This window comes from Botrytis fragariae, assembly GCF_013461495.1.
Source record: "Botrytis fragariae strain BVB16 chromosome Unknown tig00000012, whole genome shotgun sequence".
Lineage (NCBI taxonomy): Eukaryota > Fungi > Ascomycota > Leotiomycetes > Helotiales > Sclerotiniaceae > Botrytis > Botrytis fragariae.
This window is the reverse complement of record NW_023500989.1, coordinates 3,160,031-3,175,847: the sequence shown is the minus strand read 5'-3', so window position 1 is coordinate 3,175,847 and position 15,817 is coordinate 3,160,031. Positions and strand designations below refer to the sequence as shown.

Below are 15,817 nucleotides of genomic sequence, written 5' to 3'. Positions count from 1 at the left end.
GATTCCCTCGATTCCCTCTCAAAAACCAGCACACCCCCTCCAAAATGCCAAAAGAAAATAAGCATGCCAGAGGTAGGAGAGACACTTTGAAAAGAAAGAGGGAAGAAAATACCGATAGGGAAGAAGATCATGATAATGATTCCCAAGATCTGAAAAAGCGAAGATCTTCCCAAATTGAAGACGAGGTTTCTTTCACAGGTCCAGACAACGACAAAAGTCTATCTTCCTTCCCAGCTGCTACCGGTACGAATGCAATCGAAGTTGCTGACCGACCTTATTATGGATTGCTGGAGGACGAAGAACAAGAATACTTTCGAAGAGCAGACGAATTACTCGAGTTGAACGATTTCCCCTCAGATGAAGAGCGAAGCCTTTTTCTCGCAAATGTATATCGGGAAGCAAAGGGAAAGGAATTGAAGATTGCGTGTAGTCAATCATGCTCGAGATTAATGGAAAGATTGATTTTGTTGAGTACACCTCAGCAAAAAAAGAAATTGTTCTCTCAATTTGCCGGAAATTTTCCTCATTTGGTATCACATCGTTTCGCAAGTCATTGTTGTGAAACGTTATTCATTCAATCGGCTTCAATCGTTACCGAGGAACTCACGGGAGAAGAAAAGAAGGATGAGATGAAAGTGGCAGAGGTAAAGGCAGACGCAGAGGATGGAGCAGAGGGAAAAGAAGATGAGATTACCGAGTCGATGGAAAGTTTGTTTCTAGCAACATTGGACGAACTTGAAGGACAACTGTCCTCTCTCCTCACCGATCGATTCGCTTCCCATACACTTCGAGTGTTACTCATCATCCTTTCTGGGCGACCTTTGGAGAAATCTTCGACCAAATCATTACTACAAAGCAAGAAGAAGGAGAAGGTTGGCATAAATGGATTGGATACCGCTCCCACAGAATTTTCTCTCAATAAGCGTACGGTGCCGGAATCTTTCTTGTGGGCAATTGAGAAGATCATTTCGGATACCATTGCTTCCATGGATAGAGCTTTCATCCAAGTTTTGGTTGGACATCCTACAGGAAATCCTTGTTTACAATTATTACTCGAATTAGAGCTCACGAATCCCAGCTCCAAAAAGGGTGGTAATTCTGAACAAAAAACTCTTATTTCGACACTTTTACCAGATGACATCACTGTAGAAGGTAGTCAATCTGCCATCTTCGTCAATGGTATTGTCTACGATCAAATTGGATCTAGAGTGTTGGAAACAATCATGACACATAGTCCAGGAAAGTTATTCAAACAAATTTATCGAGCAATCTTCAAGGATCGAATCGCGGGATTGGCACGAAACGAGATCGCATCTTACGTTGTCATTCGAGTTTTGAATCGTCTCAGCAAAGAAGATCTTGAGGAAGCGATAACCGAAATTTCTCCTCAGATTGAAGGGTTGGTCGGCAGACAACGTACAAATATCATCAAGGTTTTATTGGAACGTTGTCAAGTACGACGTGCAAGTACGGAAGCTCTCACAAAAAGTATTGCTGATGCATATGGATCTGATAAGAATGAGTTGATATTGAAGATGGCCGATATTTCTCTCGAAACTCTTACGTTAGCTACAGCACCACCTCCGGCAGCCGCTGATGATGATAAACCAGCTCCGGTTCCGGTTCTACCAAAACCTAGCCCATCTCAACTGCACGGATCCTTACTCGCTCAGGCTATGCTCAAGATTCCTGGACCGCCTGCGCAACTCATTCAGAATTCTTTACTGGCTCTTCCTACCTCGACGATTCTCGCACTCTCGTTATACCCAACCACAACTCATATCATTCAAGCGTCATTGCTTCCATCTCCACCTAATACCCCTTCAAACCTTTTATTCCGTCGCAAACTCATCAATTCTATTATATCACCTTCAGCCGGAGCTACTCCAACACCTCAACCTCCAATTATCACATTATCCTTGTCGTCTGCAGGAACACACATCTTGGATTCCCTTCTACACACCACGACCACTCCAACTTCTACTTCATCAGCTTCCCTATTTTCTCTCTGCGAACGTATCGCTATGTCTCTCATGCCTTACGAACCTTTACTTAGAGATAGCTGGACTGGAAGAATTGTTTGGAGAAATTGGTCCATGGATTTATTCAAGAGGAGAAGAGCGGATTGGGTAAAGAGAGTTAAGAGTGGTGATACACAAGGAAAATCGAATATTCAAAGTCAAATGGTATTGAAGAGTCAAGATGGTAATGCAAATGCTGTTGTTGGAAAGGAAATTCTTGGAGATGGAATTGGAAAGCCACATGGGAAGGGCAAAGGTGGTGAGAAGGAAATTGGAGGAGAAAGACAAAAGAGTGCTATCGAGTTGGCAAGAGAAAAGTTCGCTGCTCAAAAACTTGCGGGTGGAAAGATAAAGACTCTGCCACCAAAGGGATTCAGAGCAACTGGTGCAAATGCTATTTGAGGGGACAGAATTGTAATTGGGGGAGGGGGGTGTTGAATTAAACGAACATGGAATCTTGAACGAGTTTTCACGATAATGACATGATGGAATTGGACGGGTGGATCAAAATACTCATGACACGACTCGCTTTTCTGGAAAACGAACGAACGAGCATGAAGGTACTAGCCTATGAGAATTGGGATGGATGAAAACCGGATATCAAAAGCCAAGGCAAAATAACGAATGAGAAACAGGTACATGAAGGAACAAAAAAAAAAGGGTGTATGATATGAGAATGCAGAAGACCATTGATGTGATAGCCAGGAGCGATGAGAAAGAGTTTTTACATTACTTTACTTTCTTTTTTCGTTTGTTTGTCTGTCTACTCTGGTCGGCAATAAGATGTTCTTGATTGTTTGATTGGCTTTCAAATAATGATTTTCGTTATTGGCTATTTTTTTCTTTTTTTTGATTGATCAAACATATTAGCGTGCATAGCATGGGGGAATGGGGATAGGGGTCGATGAATGGTTGGATGTATGATGAGAAGAGAGGGGGTGGTGATGAGATTAGATTAGTGGGGGGAGGAAAATGATAATTCGGAATTTGATATCAGAGAATTCATTCTTTGATCTTGGTTTTGGTGATTGAAGTGCGATGTTGTATTGTGTTATTTGATCTTCTTGATACTGGATTGTTGACTGACCAGACCGAACGGGGAGAAGGGAGGTAGTTTATTTAGATATATGTATGTGTGTGTAGGTATGCACTCAATTCATAAATCACATTTGAACTTTGAGTTTGAGTTCGAGTCTCATGTCGTTGATACACTATGGGAATGAGGAGGAAGAGCGGCAAGGGAAGACGATAGATTGCGGTTTGGTTGACTGGCTGGCTGTGAGAGAATGAGAGAATTTGGTCTTTTGGGGGTTGAATGGGTGGTTGAATAGGGGGTTGGTTAGAGGGAGTGATTGTATGGATTGAAGTATTGATGCTAATGTGATAGATATCGTAATTTCCCATCTTACAGACTCACTTTGGTGCTTCTTGTTTCCAGACAACAATTTGCAATTGCCAAGGCTACGAGCGCAATCTCAATCGTAATAACTGATGCAAGACTAGCAAAATTCAACATTAGTCTCCTTTGTAAGTAAAAAGAAGTTTTACTTACTGTTTTTCAACCCCAATTCCCCGTACTCTCTTCTTAAAGTCTTCCTTCGTTTCATGCTCATAATTCTGCTTTCCATGTTTGGTCACGTGATTAGTCTTACGATCAGTTGTTTGAGTTATTATCAACTACTAACAATTCTCCCTCACAATGGTGTCTGTATGATCAGCGGTTGATTAGCATACCTCCGTATACTTAGAGTTGATATTATTGGTCTTACCGAGCGTGCAATTGACTTCTAAAATAAGAGTTTCATTAGCCTCGCTGCTTTCTGAGTTTGTACATCGAGACTTGCTGCAAATTTGTGACTCTTCTGCATCTACAAAACTGAGTTCGGGTGTTAGCAACTCACTCACTAATTCACCCATTCACGGGTAAGGCCCAAGTAAAAACATACAATTCACGTATAATTTCTTCGCTAGAAGAAGTCAGCTTTAATTTCTCTTTGCATATTACTATATCTGCTACTGTGCATCACACTGATTCCGGCCTGGTCTATATGCATAGAGCTTCGGCATGAGCATTGGCCTTTGCTTCTCACATTGAGATGGCATACGCCCTCTGTCTCATGAACGATCCCTCTTGGTAGGGGAATCGATCCCAAGCACCAGACGAAAAAGATTCTTCAAGTCGGAAATGTTAGCGCTACTTTGAAGAACATTCAAGAAGGGTACAACACAAGAGAGTTTTCTCTCCAAATCTTCTGAAGTAGTAGTATGGCTATCCAAGCAAATACCAGAATAAGCTCCACTCTGAAGTTGTCGTACTAGACATAGTATCGAGGAATACAAGATGAACATCATCTCACAATACCATCTACTAATGGGGGTTTGAAAACTTGGTATACACTGGTTGCTTCAGATAATGTCATGAAGACGAGAAGGCATTCTATCATATGTATCGACACCAGGTTCACCAGCGGGTGCATGGATTGATGGGACACTACCCAACTTTCAAAGTTTTTAACAAATTCATTCTTGAATTGTATGATATCAGAATTCACAATTTGATTGCTTCATTTTGGATGAATGATTGTGACAATTGCTAAAATATGCAAGTTGAAATATCGAGAGATGTTAGAAGAATAACCCTCGGAAGCCTTTTGTAGCTTTTCCTCGAATAGATACAAAAGTCAAGCGGAAATTCTTTACTCTATTTAACGGAGTAAACAGATGACTGCCTAGGACTGAACCTTTATAATTTTTTTAGAGATATTCATGAAATATCTGATGCTAGCCGTCGGGGGAAAAGAATTTACAGACTACGAATCCGAGGAATTTCTTTCTTCTTATTAATGAGTACAGAATTCAGCCTCTCATCATAGAATCCAATCTTTCATCATGAAATTTACCCTTCTTCATATCATTAAATCTAACCTAAAATGACTAGAATCTATCACTTGAGGGCGCATTCTACCTATCATAGAATCTAAGGGGCATGAGAGTAATTTATCATTTGATGTATTTCTCAGCTTCCCTTTACTAGGGCTTTCTCTTAATACAATAAGAAATAAGATTAGTGAAGCGGTTGATATCTTGTCGTTTTGAGGGCCAAAGACTATAGACAAGATGTCACCATCTGATGAAGGGAGGCTTGTAACTCAAAAAATCAGTCGGCCAATGACTCTCACTTCGTTCTCCAGTAAGATCACGAAAAATAAGTTGAGAAATCAAAAGGGGATTTGATGAGATTGTGTTCGCTTAGCATATCAATTAGTACCCATCTAGCTCCATACTAAGCATTCTAGTTATACCTCGTTAGGCTTGGAAAAGGGTTAAATTAATGTTTTTTGTAATATCAGATTTTTCTAGAATATTATGCTTACATGCTTATAATATTGAAACTAAATTACTCAAATTAAACATGATATTCAAACCCTTAATAAGAGTCAGAACTCCAGTGATACATGATTCTGCCCACCCCACCCAGCGCCTCGCCAAATGAGAATATCCCAGTCCACTCCAAACAGAACAATTACATCATGATTCCCAATTTACAAATCCACATATTCCCTCAACAAAGTATGTTTCGCCTTCCAATATCTCGTAGGGCTCCTCGGATACATACTGCGACAAATCTCCGTATCGACCCGCGTAACCACAAATCCCCTCTTAATCACCATTCTCTTTCCCTCCTTCGGCGAAACCCTCTCCGCCAGCTCCCACGAGTTCACAAGATCTTGTTGAGTCTTAACTGATTTCTCCTGGAAATCCAAATTTAGACTTTCCGGTTTCCCCCAATCGAAACAAAGATATTCATGCACATATTCATTCTCTGAAGTGGCGAGGTGGAGAGTTATGGGTTGGCCGACGAAAACGTGGAGTCTTCGTTTGATGATGCGGGGATCCGCGCGGATGATGGAGGTGAAGTGTTCTTCGACGATGGATCGGAAGGAGATGGTTTCTTTCGGGGTCTTTTTGGGGAGTTTGGAGTTGTATATGCCGGTTTGGCAGGTAGGGCAGTGAGTGGGATGCGGGCAGTGGTGGCCAAATAGTCGGTTGAAAGATGAGAGGTTTGAGAAAGGCATTTTGGGATTTAAATGATGGAGGTGAGATAGTGCATAAATTAGGTGTGAATTAGAATTAGAATTAGATGTATAGCAGAAGATGTTTCGAGGAAACTCTGGTGTTGCAAGTCATGATTTGATCTGATGTGATCTGTGAATTATGGCTTTAGAACAATTTCAAGGAGAGAGAGCTCAATAAATATTTCCACGGGAGGCCAGAAATATGTCATTCTTGTCACTTCACTAGTAACTTGTAGCGTGTAATCTTATATCATTTCTAACTAAATAATTCAGCTATGGTGTCGATCAACTTTTAGGTACACCATTTTGGGTGTGTAGCCTAACGGGACATTTCTCAACTTCTGAAATTCTCAACAAATTCATTCTTCAATCATTTGATATCAGAATTTATCTGTTGATTGTTCAATCTCTAATGAAATACGGTATATATTCCTAAGATATACCAATCGATATATCAAGAGATATTTATAATTCCGTTCTTGGAGTGTCCCTTCAGTCCGTACACCTACTGGTGGTACCGAAGACCTATCACAGATTCCCAGATTACGCAAGGACTTAGTGTATAGATTCATCACTTTTCTTTCGCTCTGGTGTAATGATACCTCGCCATGTGATGCGTGTTTCCTGACCATCCATATCTATGGCTACCATTTCTAGACTTTCCTTGTCACTTGATTCGTTGGTGATAGCAGGATTATTGACTTCTACTATCTGTAGATTTTCCCTGTCACAAAATTCGTTGGTCATAGGCGTGTGGTTACTCTCTACCATCTCTACTATATCTTGAGACTCGCTACTGAGCTCTTTCCCCGCCGTCTCGATTCTGTCTAGGTTTGAAAGCTCATCCAAGGGGACTGAAAGATTGAAGTTGATGACCTCCTGAATATGCGTAACTCCATGAACATCATTCAGAGTAATGGTGATTGGTTCGTATTCTCTATAATCAATGACTCCTCTATCATATTCCTCCTCAGTAATATCCCCCATTCCGAGTCTTGGTTCCGTAATCGCTTCAATTTGAGCGTTCATTCCAGTGTTGAATTTGGTTTCTTCATCGACTTTGATTTGGGCATCTTTTTGGTCCTGTCTTAGAATAGATTTTTGATGTTGCTTGTGAGATAACTTCGAGAAGTAGGTTCTGATACAGGAACAGGCCATCTTGATAACTTGGGTGTGATGTTGTGTAGATGAATCGTTGTATGTGGTTTGGAAATATTGTTGAGTGATTGGGTTCGAAGTTCTTTTGTTAGACTTTTACAAATAAAGTCTCATAAGAATTTTACCGGGTGTCTAGATGATCTTTTTATATGGGTAATTGCATCGGGGTGAAATACGTTGCCTGGTTTGGTGCACGTTTAAAGTTAGTGGTTGAACTTTGACCGTACTGCAGAGGAACAGCGACGTAGCGGATCTTGTCAATCTCACCCTCGAATCTACGGTTCCGTATCTTCAGAATCATGTGATCGCGAATTAATGTGGAAGTATGTATGTGCTTAATACATCTGGGTCACTGGGAAAGCTAGGGTTTTCTATATCTTTTCATGCTGTAAAAGCGATCATGGGCTCATCACACTTCAATCGTTCGATAGTAATTGGATACTTCATATCTTCAATTTGACTTGTTCGTGAAATCTACTCAAATAGGAAGTATCTTGATCAAAATATCTCATTATTGGCAACAATTTATTGCAAAAGAGATTGACCAATATATACCTTTCCGCCCAGTTACATGATGAACATGAGACTATCTTATCTCAGCATGTGCAATCCAAATAAATCCCATAACTCCATCTCATGCTAGACTCCAAATTCTCATAGTCATCAGGGCTCTAAGACAATTAAGTCCATTACTGAACCGAACCTCAACCGCAGCAGTATAATATCAAGCGCCTTTAATGCTCATGAAATTACTTCAGTCTGCGGCATGGAAAATTAGCTAAACTCCTTGAATATATGTCAGGAGACAAGTACAACCAACTCACAAACTTTTTCCAAGCAATCCATGATATTTTATTCACGGACAGTCCCATTAGTCATGAAGAGCAAAACCTTTTCCATGAAGACATTAATTCTCTGCTTCGTACTCATGACTTGACGACGGCTTTCAAGAGCATCTTTTCTACAGCGTTCTTTGATCTGATTCACAATAATTTCTGTGAGATTTTGATTCTTAGGCCTAGATGTAGCGAACAGAGCCCAAAACCAGTAAATAACTTTCGAAATCGGATTTGGCGAATTCATGATTGTGAATGAGAGAACTATGATTTGATACCACAAGAAATTGAGATTCAAGATATTTCAAATCTGATAGTCTTCTGGATGGCGGGGATATCATTATACTAATTTTGGGAAGGGGAATTAAGTCGAATTTGTGGTTGAGGTTAAAAAAGAATGGAGAAGAACTTTCTCTGGTAAGAATTTGTACGACTGCATATTTGGGAGACATTTAGGACTGTGAAATTAGTGATAGACTAGACATTTAGTGTCGGTACACGATGCGATGATTCTGAGTCCGGTTGAAATAGGAGAACTCGTTTAAATGAGGCTAAACCATTTTAGGTCTACTGTCTCTTTCGGGGTACCACTAGATCGTTCTAAAGCATTTCTAATTACATCTTTGGGGAGCATTCCTTTGCGTATGTAGATTGAGGTAATCGTGTTGTATCATGTTCATTTGGGACCACTCTTGTGAGGGCAAATTGGATTAATGTTGAATTTATGTGTGGCTGCAATATGATCATTGAATATTCAATCCAGTATTTACGTTCAATGATTGAGACCGTGTTGGACTGTTTAATGCCGAATCATTTATAGACCTTCAGGTAAATACAAGAATTGTGAGCGACTCTCAACATCCGAGCCCACCAAGTGAATCCTCGGCTCTTGAAAGACATCGAGCCATCGAAACCAGCAGATACTACGGATCTCGGTCAACGTTTTATCAATTATTTTGCCTCTAGAATAAGATCAGGAACTTCCGCAGTCAAGATGAAATATTCAAGAATGCAGGGCAAAATTCTAAATGCTATAAATACACGTTTCGAGTTGAGTGATTGCGTTCAAAGGACTTTCAAAGATCAAGAAGCAAAGTTGGTAATCATTCATAGTGACACAAGCATGTGAAGTGTTCGTTGCACTAAGCCGATCCAATTTTGATTTTCCTATTAACGAAAATATATGCGAAAGGTTCATCGAGTACTTCATTCTGCTCGGCAGTAGTGTTGATGCAATATGACTCTCGATTCTGCGCATCACATTCTGACAGTTTTCAGTGCCTACTCAAAGTTATGCTTCAACAATCAGTTCTTTCGACGATATTGTTTGTTACAAAGTGAAGTTGCTCCGAGCGGATACCATTACTTCTTGCAGATTGCACTGGCTTTCTCTGAACCGGCCAGTCTCTCCATCTTCCATCACATCATTAAGATGCTCTATATGTTGTGAAAGTTATAATGTTTTAGAGCCAGCGAGACAATCATCGTGCCGCGGTTTCTATAGATCGCCTTTGTGTGGCTTGTGGTCTCTTTACTAGGCTCAATCATATGGTTATATGGTAAGATTGTATGGAAATATGAGGGTATGAGTGATTGTATAATATGAATTGGGATAATAATATAAATTGAGATAATTATAACAACTGGGACAATGATATCAATTGTGAGGATCATAGACTTTGAAAGGGGGGAGTGCTTTAAATCTATTTGAGTTTATGATAAAGCTACCTACCACTTCTTAGCTACCACTTCTTTGGTGCCCCAACGACCGTCCTTGAAAATGTAGCACTGGCAATGGTTGGAGATACGGTCTTGGCTTTCTCTTTTGCTATTATACCTGTCCTATCGGTGACAGGAGTAGCATCAATGATGTTGTCAAATTCATCGTCTTCTCCATTATCCGAATCCGCTTCGACTTCCGAATCTTCTTTCAATGGTACTGGCCTTGAGATCTTTTCTGGTGCGACCTTTTGACTGGAATTTTGTGGATTGGCAAATGGTTTGGAGGCTAGGACTCTTCGTCGGAGTTCTGCCATTTCCTCTTCATCATCCTCATCATCTGAGATGGCAAAAGGATCCTTGTCCTCATCCTCCTCCTCCTCCTCATCATCTTCGGGTGGGGGTTTCTTTTTTGGTTGTTCTTTACCGAGATAAATTCCATCGACTTCGTCGTCACTGTCTTTTCCCTCTTCATCTTCTTCGTCCTCATCCTCATCCTCATCTTCCGAACTTTCCGGTAATCTATGATTTGTATTTCCGCTTTTCCAAATATCATCTTCACCATCCGCTCCACCCTCTCTACTCTCTTTATATTCTCTCTCTAATTTCTCCATCCAAACTTCCTGAGCCTTCTTAATCTCTGCTTCGTCTTTGCATGCTGCATATCGCTTTAATAAACTTGAATTAATATCCAGGAATGATCTGCCGTAATTGAATGGTTCTAATATTTGTTCTGCCCAATCCTCGAATCCACATATGTAAAAGGCAGCTCCCAAAGCCTCTACACAATTTAGCCTCCAAGGTTTACCATAATTGACGGAGTTCGCGGCGACGAGATATGGTAATAGTCTCTCACATTTTCCACCTATCTTAGCCCAAGGAACTTCTGCTGTACGAGCCCATGAACATTCTACGACCGCCGCACCGTACTGTTGCATGATTTCACGATCTGCCGGGGATATTGTAGCTTTCGCGTTTGGAGATATAATAACGCCTTGATGTTTCTGACCAATATGTAACTCTCGCATAAGATTAAGCTTCATGAGTTTCTTTCCGGAACATCGTTTTGGATCGCAGTGACCGAGATCCCAACATGCGGCTTTGAATGGAGGGCGAGAAGAGCGGGGTTGTGATTCATCGTCGGAGTTGTTGCGAGGGCCTCGAGTTCGTGGAGGATTACTATATTTCTTGCCTCGAGAAGAGAAGTTATCTTTCTTGTGTCGAACCATAATGTGTATATGCAGATGAACGTCAATATGTGGCGATTTATCTACAAAAGAGAAAGTAAATGTATGATGTGATATAAAAATCGAGGTGGGGAGCCAAGAAATGTTCCAGCCTTGCGAATAGTGATGACTAAGCACCTCTCATCATTCCAAAGTCCAATCGTGTCCACCCCACTGAGCTCATTACAACTCTCTCTATCGCGCCGCATCAGCTCATCGACGAAGTTCTTACAACCAACACTTTTTTTAAAGATCGATAACCGTTCCGCTTGGTAATATAGGAGAACACACCTCCAAATGGAGGCAGCTTCCGCAAGAATGGCGGCACGAGACAGGTTCTCTATGATGGGAGATCCAGGACCCTCCCCTCTCCAACGATATATCCAGCAAGCTTGTTCCCCTGAAAATTACGAGCCAAATCTTGCTATGAACCTCGAAATTTCCGACCTCATTAATTCGAAAAAGGGAAACGCGCCACGGGAAGCAGCCATTGCAATTGTCAATTATATTAATCATCGCAACCCAAATGTCGCGATACTAGCACTTGTCCTGTTGGACATTTGTGTGAAGAATTGCGGTTATCCATTTCACTTGCAAATTAGCACAAAAGAGTTTCTAAATGAATTGGTGAGAAGGTTCCCGGAACGCCCACCCATCAGACCGAGTAAAGTCCAGATGAAGATTTTGGAAGCTATCGAAGAATGGAGGGGAACGATATGTCAGACTTCGAGGTACAAGGAGGATTTAGGTTTCATAAGGGATATGCATAGGTTATTAAGTTACAAAGGCTATGTATTCCCGGAAGTCAGAGTGGAGGATGCTGCGGTACTCAATCCAAGCGATGTAAGTTCAGTGATGGATCTGGGTACGGATTCCTTCGTTAGGATACTAACGATATCATAGAATTTAAAATCTGCCGAAGAGATGGAGGAAGAAGAAAAGGCGGCACAATCTGCGAAATTGCAAGAACTAATTCGTCGTGGTGGTCCCGAGGATTTGCAAGAAGCCAACAGGTTAATGAAGATTATGGCTGGATATGATACCAGATCGAAAACGGATTACCGAGCCAAAGCAGCAGAGGAAGTCGGAAAAGTACAACAGAAAGCGAGATTACTAGAAGAACGTTTGGAAGAATTCAAGCCTGGAGATGTTATGACGGAGGGCGATGTCTACGAAGAACTTGCGTCGGCTCTTCAAAGCGCTCACCCCAAAATACAGAAGATGTGCGAAGAGGAATCGGATGATCATGAAGCTGTCGCAAAGCTTCTTGAAATTAATGATAGTATCCATCGTACTGTGGAGCGGTACAAGTTGATGAAGAAGGGCGATGTGGATGCAGCTTTGAAGATTGCCAAGGGTACCCTTGGTACCAGTACAGGGGTTAGCAAGAATTCCGCAAATGAACTTTCCTTGATCGATTTTGATGGAGAGCCGGAGACCAATGGAAGTTCGTCTATGAATAACGCTCCGGCGAGCACATCCCAAGCCGGTGATTTAGAAAATGACTTATTGGGACTGTCTATGGGAGATTCCTCATACAGTCAAGAGGGTGGCATCTCGCTTGGCTTTGGGAACAATACTAGTGAGTTATCCATATATGGTTGAATTTTACCATCCTAACAAGCTCTAGATATTCCTGGTCCCGCTTTAATGTCTTCAACGACTGAAAACAGTACTGCCAGAGGACCAACGCCAACCAGATCTCCGGCACCTTCAAATTTACCCGTGAAACCCGATTATTCTGCATTCTCTGCATTTGGATCACAGCCACCTTCCAAACCCGTTACTCCACAACCATCCCTCTTCCAACAGCAACAACAGCAGCAACAAGCTGCAGCCGCAAGACCTCCTCCGTCAAATATTGATCCATTCGCTGCTCTTACATCCCCATCAAGACAATCCACCCCTCAGCAATCTGGCTCCATTTTCGATTTTGCAAATCCCAAACCTCCAGTATCACATGCAGCGAATGCCCCAGCACCTGCAGCGGATGATGATGAATGGGCATTTTCGTCTGCCCTACCCGAAGGTCTTCCATCTACCAACGATTTAACCATTAGTAATACTAACGTCAAAATATCCTTAAATGCTACCCGCGAACCTAGTACGCCTGATGTCATCACTTTATCAATTGCATTCTCAAATAATTCAAACGAACCAATATCCGACTTCACATTTCAAGCCGCAGTCACAAAGGTATTGTTTCTCTATCTATCTTCAGTGTGATCCAAAAATGCTAACACTACAAAAGGGCTATACACTACGGCTCCAACCTCAAAGTGGACGGAGGCTTAATCCCCACCAAAATTCGGGCATTACTCAAAAGATTTACCTTCAAGGTGTGGAGCACGGGAAGGGCGATCAGGTGAAGATGAGGTGGAAGTGCTCATACAAGCTTGGTACTCAAAATTCTAATGAGCAAGGTGAAATTGCGAGCTTGGGCATTTCTTGATGTTGATGAAATGAGAAATGGGATGAAAGCTGGATCCAAGGAGTTGAACTAGGACAGGATGTTAGGAATTATAGGTTATGGGTGTCGGAACGTATGTTTAGAAGCACGAAAGTTCAAGCGATTTAGTTCAGATGAAGGAGCGGGTTACAATACATGAAGGTTGCCGGTATCTGGCTATGGCCAATATCAACTAATTTCAAACTCATATTAAAATTCTATTTGGCCACTTATTTAATGCAAAACAGTTGGTTGATGATTCCTTTTCCTTGGGTGTTTCTTTGTGAAGAGTGCAGCTCCGAATCATACATACACTTCAACATTGTCAATTCAAGAAAATTTAGGATTTAAGCATAATCAGCTGTTTCTCTCTCTTCGCCCATTTCCTTAGGTGCCTTTGAATATATTTGAGGTGTCCGAATCAGGTGGTTCCTCACACCTGGGAGGTTCGATCCATTGTGGAAAGTTTGCGTCGTCAGTCGAATGTGTCCTCCTTCGCACCCGCAGTTATTTTTAGGCCTGAACGGAGTATGCGAGACAGAGTTATCCATTGGATAAAATGCAAAATGTATGTGAGGCTCGCTACACTTCAAATCTCGGAATGACTTCCAATTTTCAGCTTCAATCGCTATGGCTCCAATTCAAAAAGGTCTTCTCCACCGATCATCATAACTTCTCACTGGACATGCAATTTGCGTATAAAATCCTTTCTTTCGAGTCTTATCGTTGCAAGAGCATAATTATCATTTATATTCCTCCAGTTTCATCTCCGCATGGCTTCTCGATTTCTCCTCCTACGTTTCCTACCAGAAATAGAATCACAGCAGAAAAACAACATAGTAGCAAGCCCAATAATGATGAAACATATTATAAAATAAGCCCCCCACACATACATCAACATAAAGGCAGTATTGGCCTTATACCGTATTTTGAAGCTATTAGAGATGGTGAATCTTATGCAATCGGCTTCCCAGGTGGCTGTCCAGGTCGTTGAATTTGATTCGTGAAGAAAAGAGGTTTTCATGTTTTCGTGTGGCAGTTTGTGTTTGTGAGAATTTAGAAGATTCACAGTTAGATGTGTTGGTATTTTCTTTTTGGAATTTATAAGCTTTTGAATTATAACATCAGTAGGTTACTCAAGATAGTAGGAGGTATTCAACCAATGAAATCTACATCTGTACGAATCGATCCCATAATCAACCTAGCTAGAAGGTAGTGGAGAGGTTGATTATTTAGCGAAACGTATCATTTGGTTGGCCATCACATTGTATGCTACATAAACTAGGTCAAATTTTCAGCTTGGCTCATCACTAGCGAGGCTAGACGATACTAGATGTTTTACCACTCGTCATACCTTACTAGCTAGTCACGTCATCAATGAGTAATGTATTTCAGATATCTACGTTGAAGTGTCCTTTACGAACAGTACCGTTGAATCTACGAAAAAGGAAGGAGATTCATCTCACTTAGCTCACTCATACAAAATGACCTCGAACTTTGATATTTTCTTATCTCGGATCTTTCATTGATTCTAGAATAACTATATCCATCTATCATTTCAACAAGAAATTTCTTTCATCTCAGCGATCTAAAATGATTACTCAGTAATCCCGATTAAAGGTGTCTATTATCCCATCCCAATCACTATTACAACTCTATTCATCCCATCCATCCAATCCATCCATATCATCTATTTCAATTACTATCATCCGATAAACTTTATACACACAAAAATACAGACACCAAAACCAACTCAAAATACCCCCCCCTCCCTCAACTATTGCCATCAAAACACAATCATCTATTCAATAAACTCATTACTCGAGCAAATCTTAAATCTCATATTTCCAAATCCAAACATCATGCATCAATTTCCTCTCCTTTTTTGTCTCTCTAATTCAATAATTGTATTACATGACATCTTTCACTACCCCAAACACACAATTCCTTCCCAGCCCCAATCCCAATTCCAATACAAATCACAATACAAATACAAATACACAACAGACCATGAAAGTCCCAATCTCAATACACAGTTCAAACAAAGATCGGTAAATAAAACCAAATGATACTTAGGTAAGATTACATACTTCATACACCCCCTCACCTTTCAACATCTATAATTATCCCCCCTTCTCGCCCACCAACATCTCAAAAAAACACACACAAACAGGCATACAGACTTGTAATCCATGGATAAATGAATTTTTACTTCTCTTTCTCTTTCTTTTATAATAATTATAATCTATTCATCACCCTATCCATCTCTCTTCTATTACACATACAAAAAATGAATAGAATAAATAGAATACATATACATATCCACATTCCG

At 40.8% G+C, this 15,817-nt stretch overlaps 5 protein-coding genes across 5 annotated transcripts; 2 read left to right on the top strand and 3 right to left on the bottom strand.

The window, feature by feature from the left end:
* Positions 1–44: 44 nt before the first annotated feature.
* Bfra_003204 (putative rrna processing protein) lies at positions 45–2,423 on the top strand (the record flags this gene model as incomplete). Its single annotated transcript, XM_037333615.1, has 1 exon — positions 45–2,423. One exon carries the CDS (start codon positions 45–47, stop codon positions 2,421–2,423), a length of 2,379 nt encoding a protein of 792 aa, XP_037195743.1.
* A 3,140-nt stretch (positions 2,424–5,563) lies between these two features.
* Positions 5,564–7,255, bottom strand: Bfra_003203 (uncharacterized protein; the record flags this gene model as incomplete). Its single annotated transcript, XM_037333614.1, has 2 exons — positions 5,564–6,192; positions 6,700–7,255. The coding sequence occupies 2 exons, from the start codon at positions 7,253–7,255 to the stop codon at positions 5,564–5,566; spliced, it is 1,185 nt and encodes a 394-aa protein (XP_037195742.1).
* Positions 7,256–8,107: 852 nt separating this feature from the next.
* Bfra_003202 (uncharacterized protein) lies at positions 8,108–8,338 on the bottom strand (the record flags this gene model as incomplete). The annotated part of the gene is made up of 1 exon (XM_037333613.1): positions 8,108–8,338. One exon carries the CDS (start codon positions 8,336–8,338, stop codon positions 8,108–8,110), a length of 231 nt encoding a protein of 76 aa, XP_037195741.1.
* A 1,495-nt stretch (positions 8,339–9,833) lies between these two features.
* Bfra_003201 (putative rli and duf367 domain protein) lies at positions 9,834–11,039 on the bottom strand (the record flags this gene model as incomplete). The annotated part of the gene is made up of 1 exon (XM_037333612.1): positions 9,834–11,039. One exon carries the CDS (start codon positions 11,037–11,039, stop codon positions 9,834–9,836), a length of 1,206 nt encoding a protein of 401 aa, XP_037195740.1.
* Positions 11,040–11,333: 294 nt separating this feature from the next.
* On the top strand, positions 11,334–13,488 carry Bfra_003200 (putative vhs domain-containing protein; the record flags this gene model as incomplete). Its single annotated transcript, XM_037333611.1, has 4 exons — positions 11,334–11,879; positions 11,940–12,618; positions 12,667–13,232; positions 13,288–13,488. 4 exons carry the CDS (start codon positions 11,334–11,336, stop codon positions 13,486–13,488), a joined length of 1,992 nt encoding a protein of 663 aa, XP_037195739.1.
* Between the last annotated feature and the right edge of the window lie 2,329 nt (positions 13,489–15,817).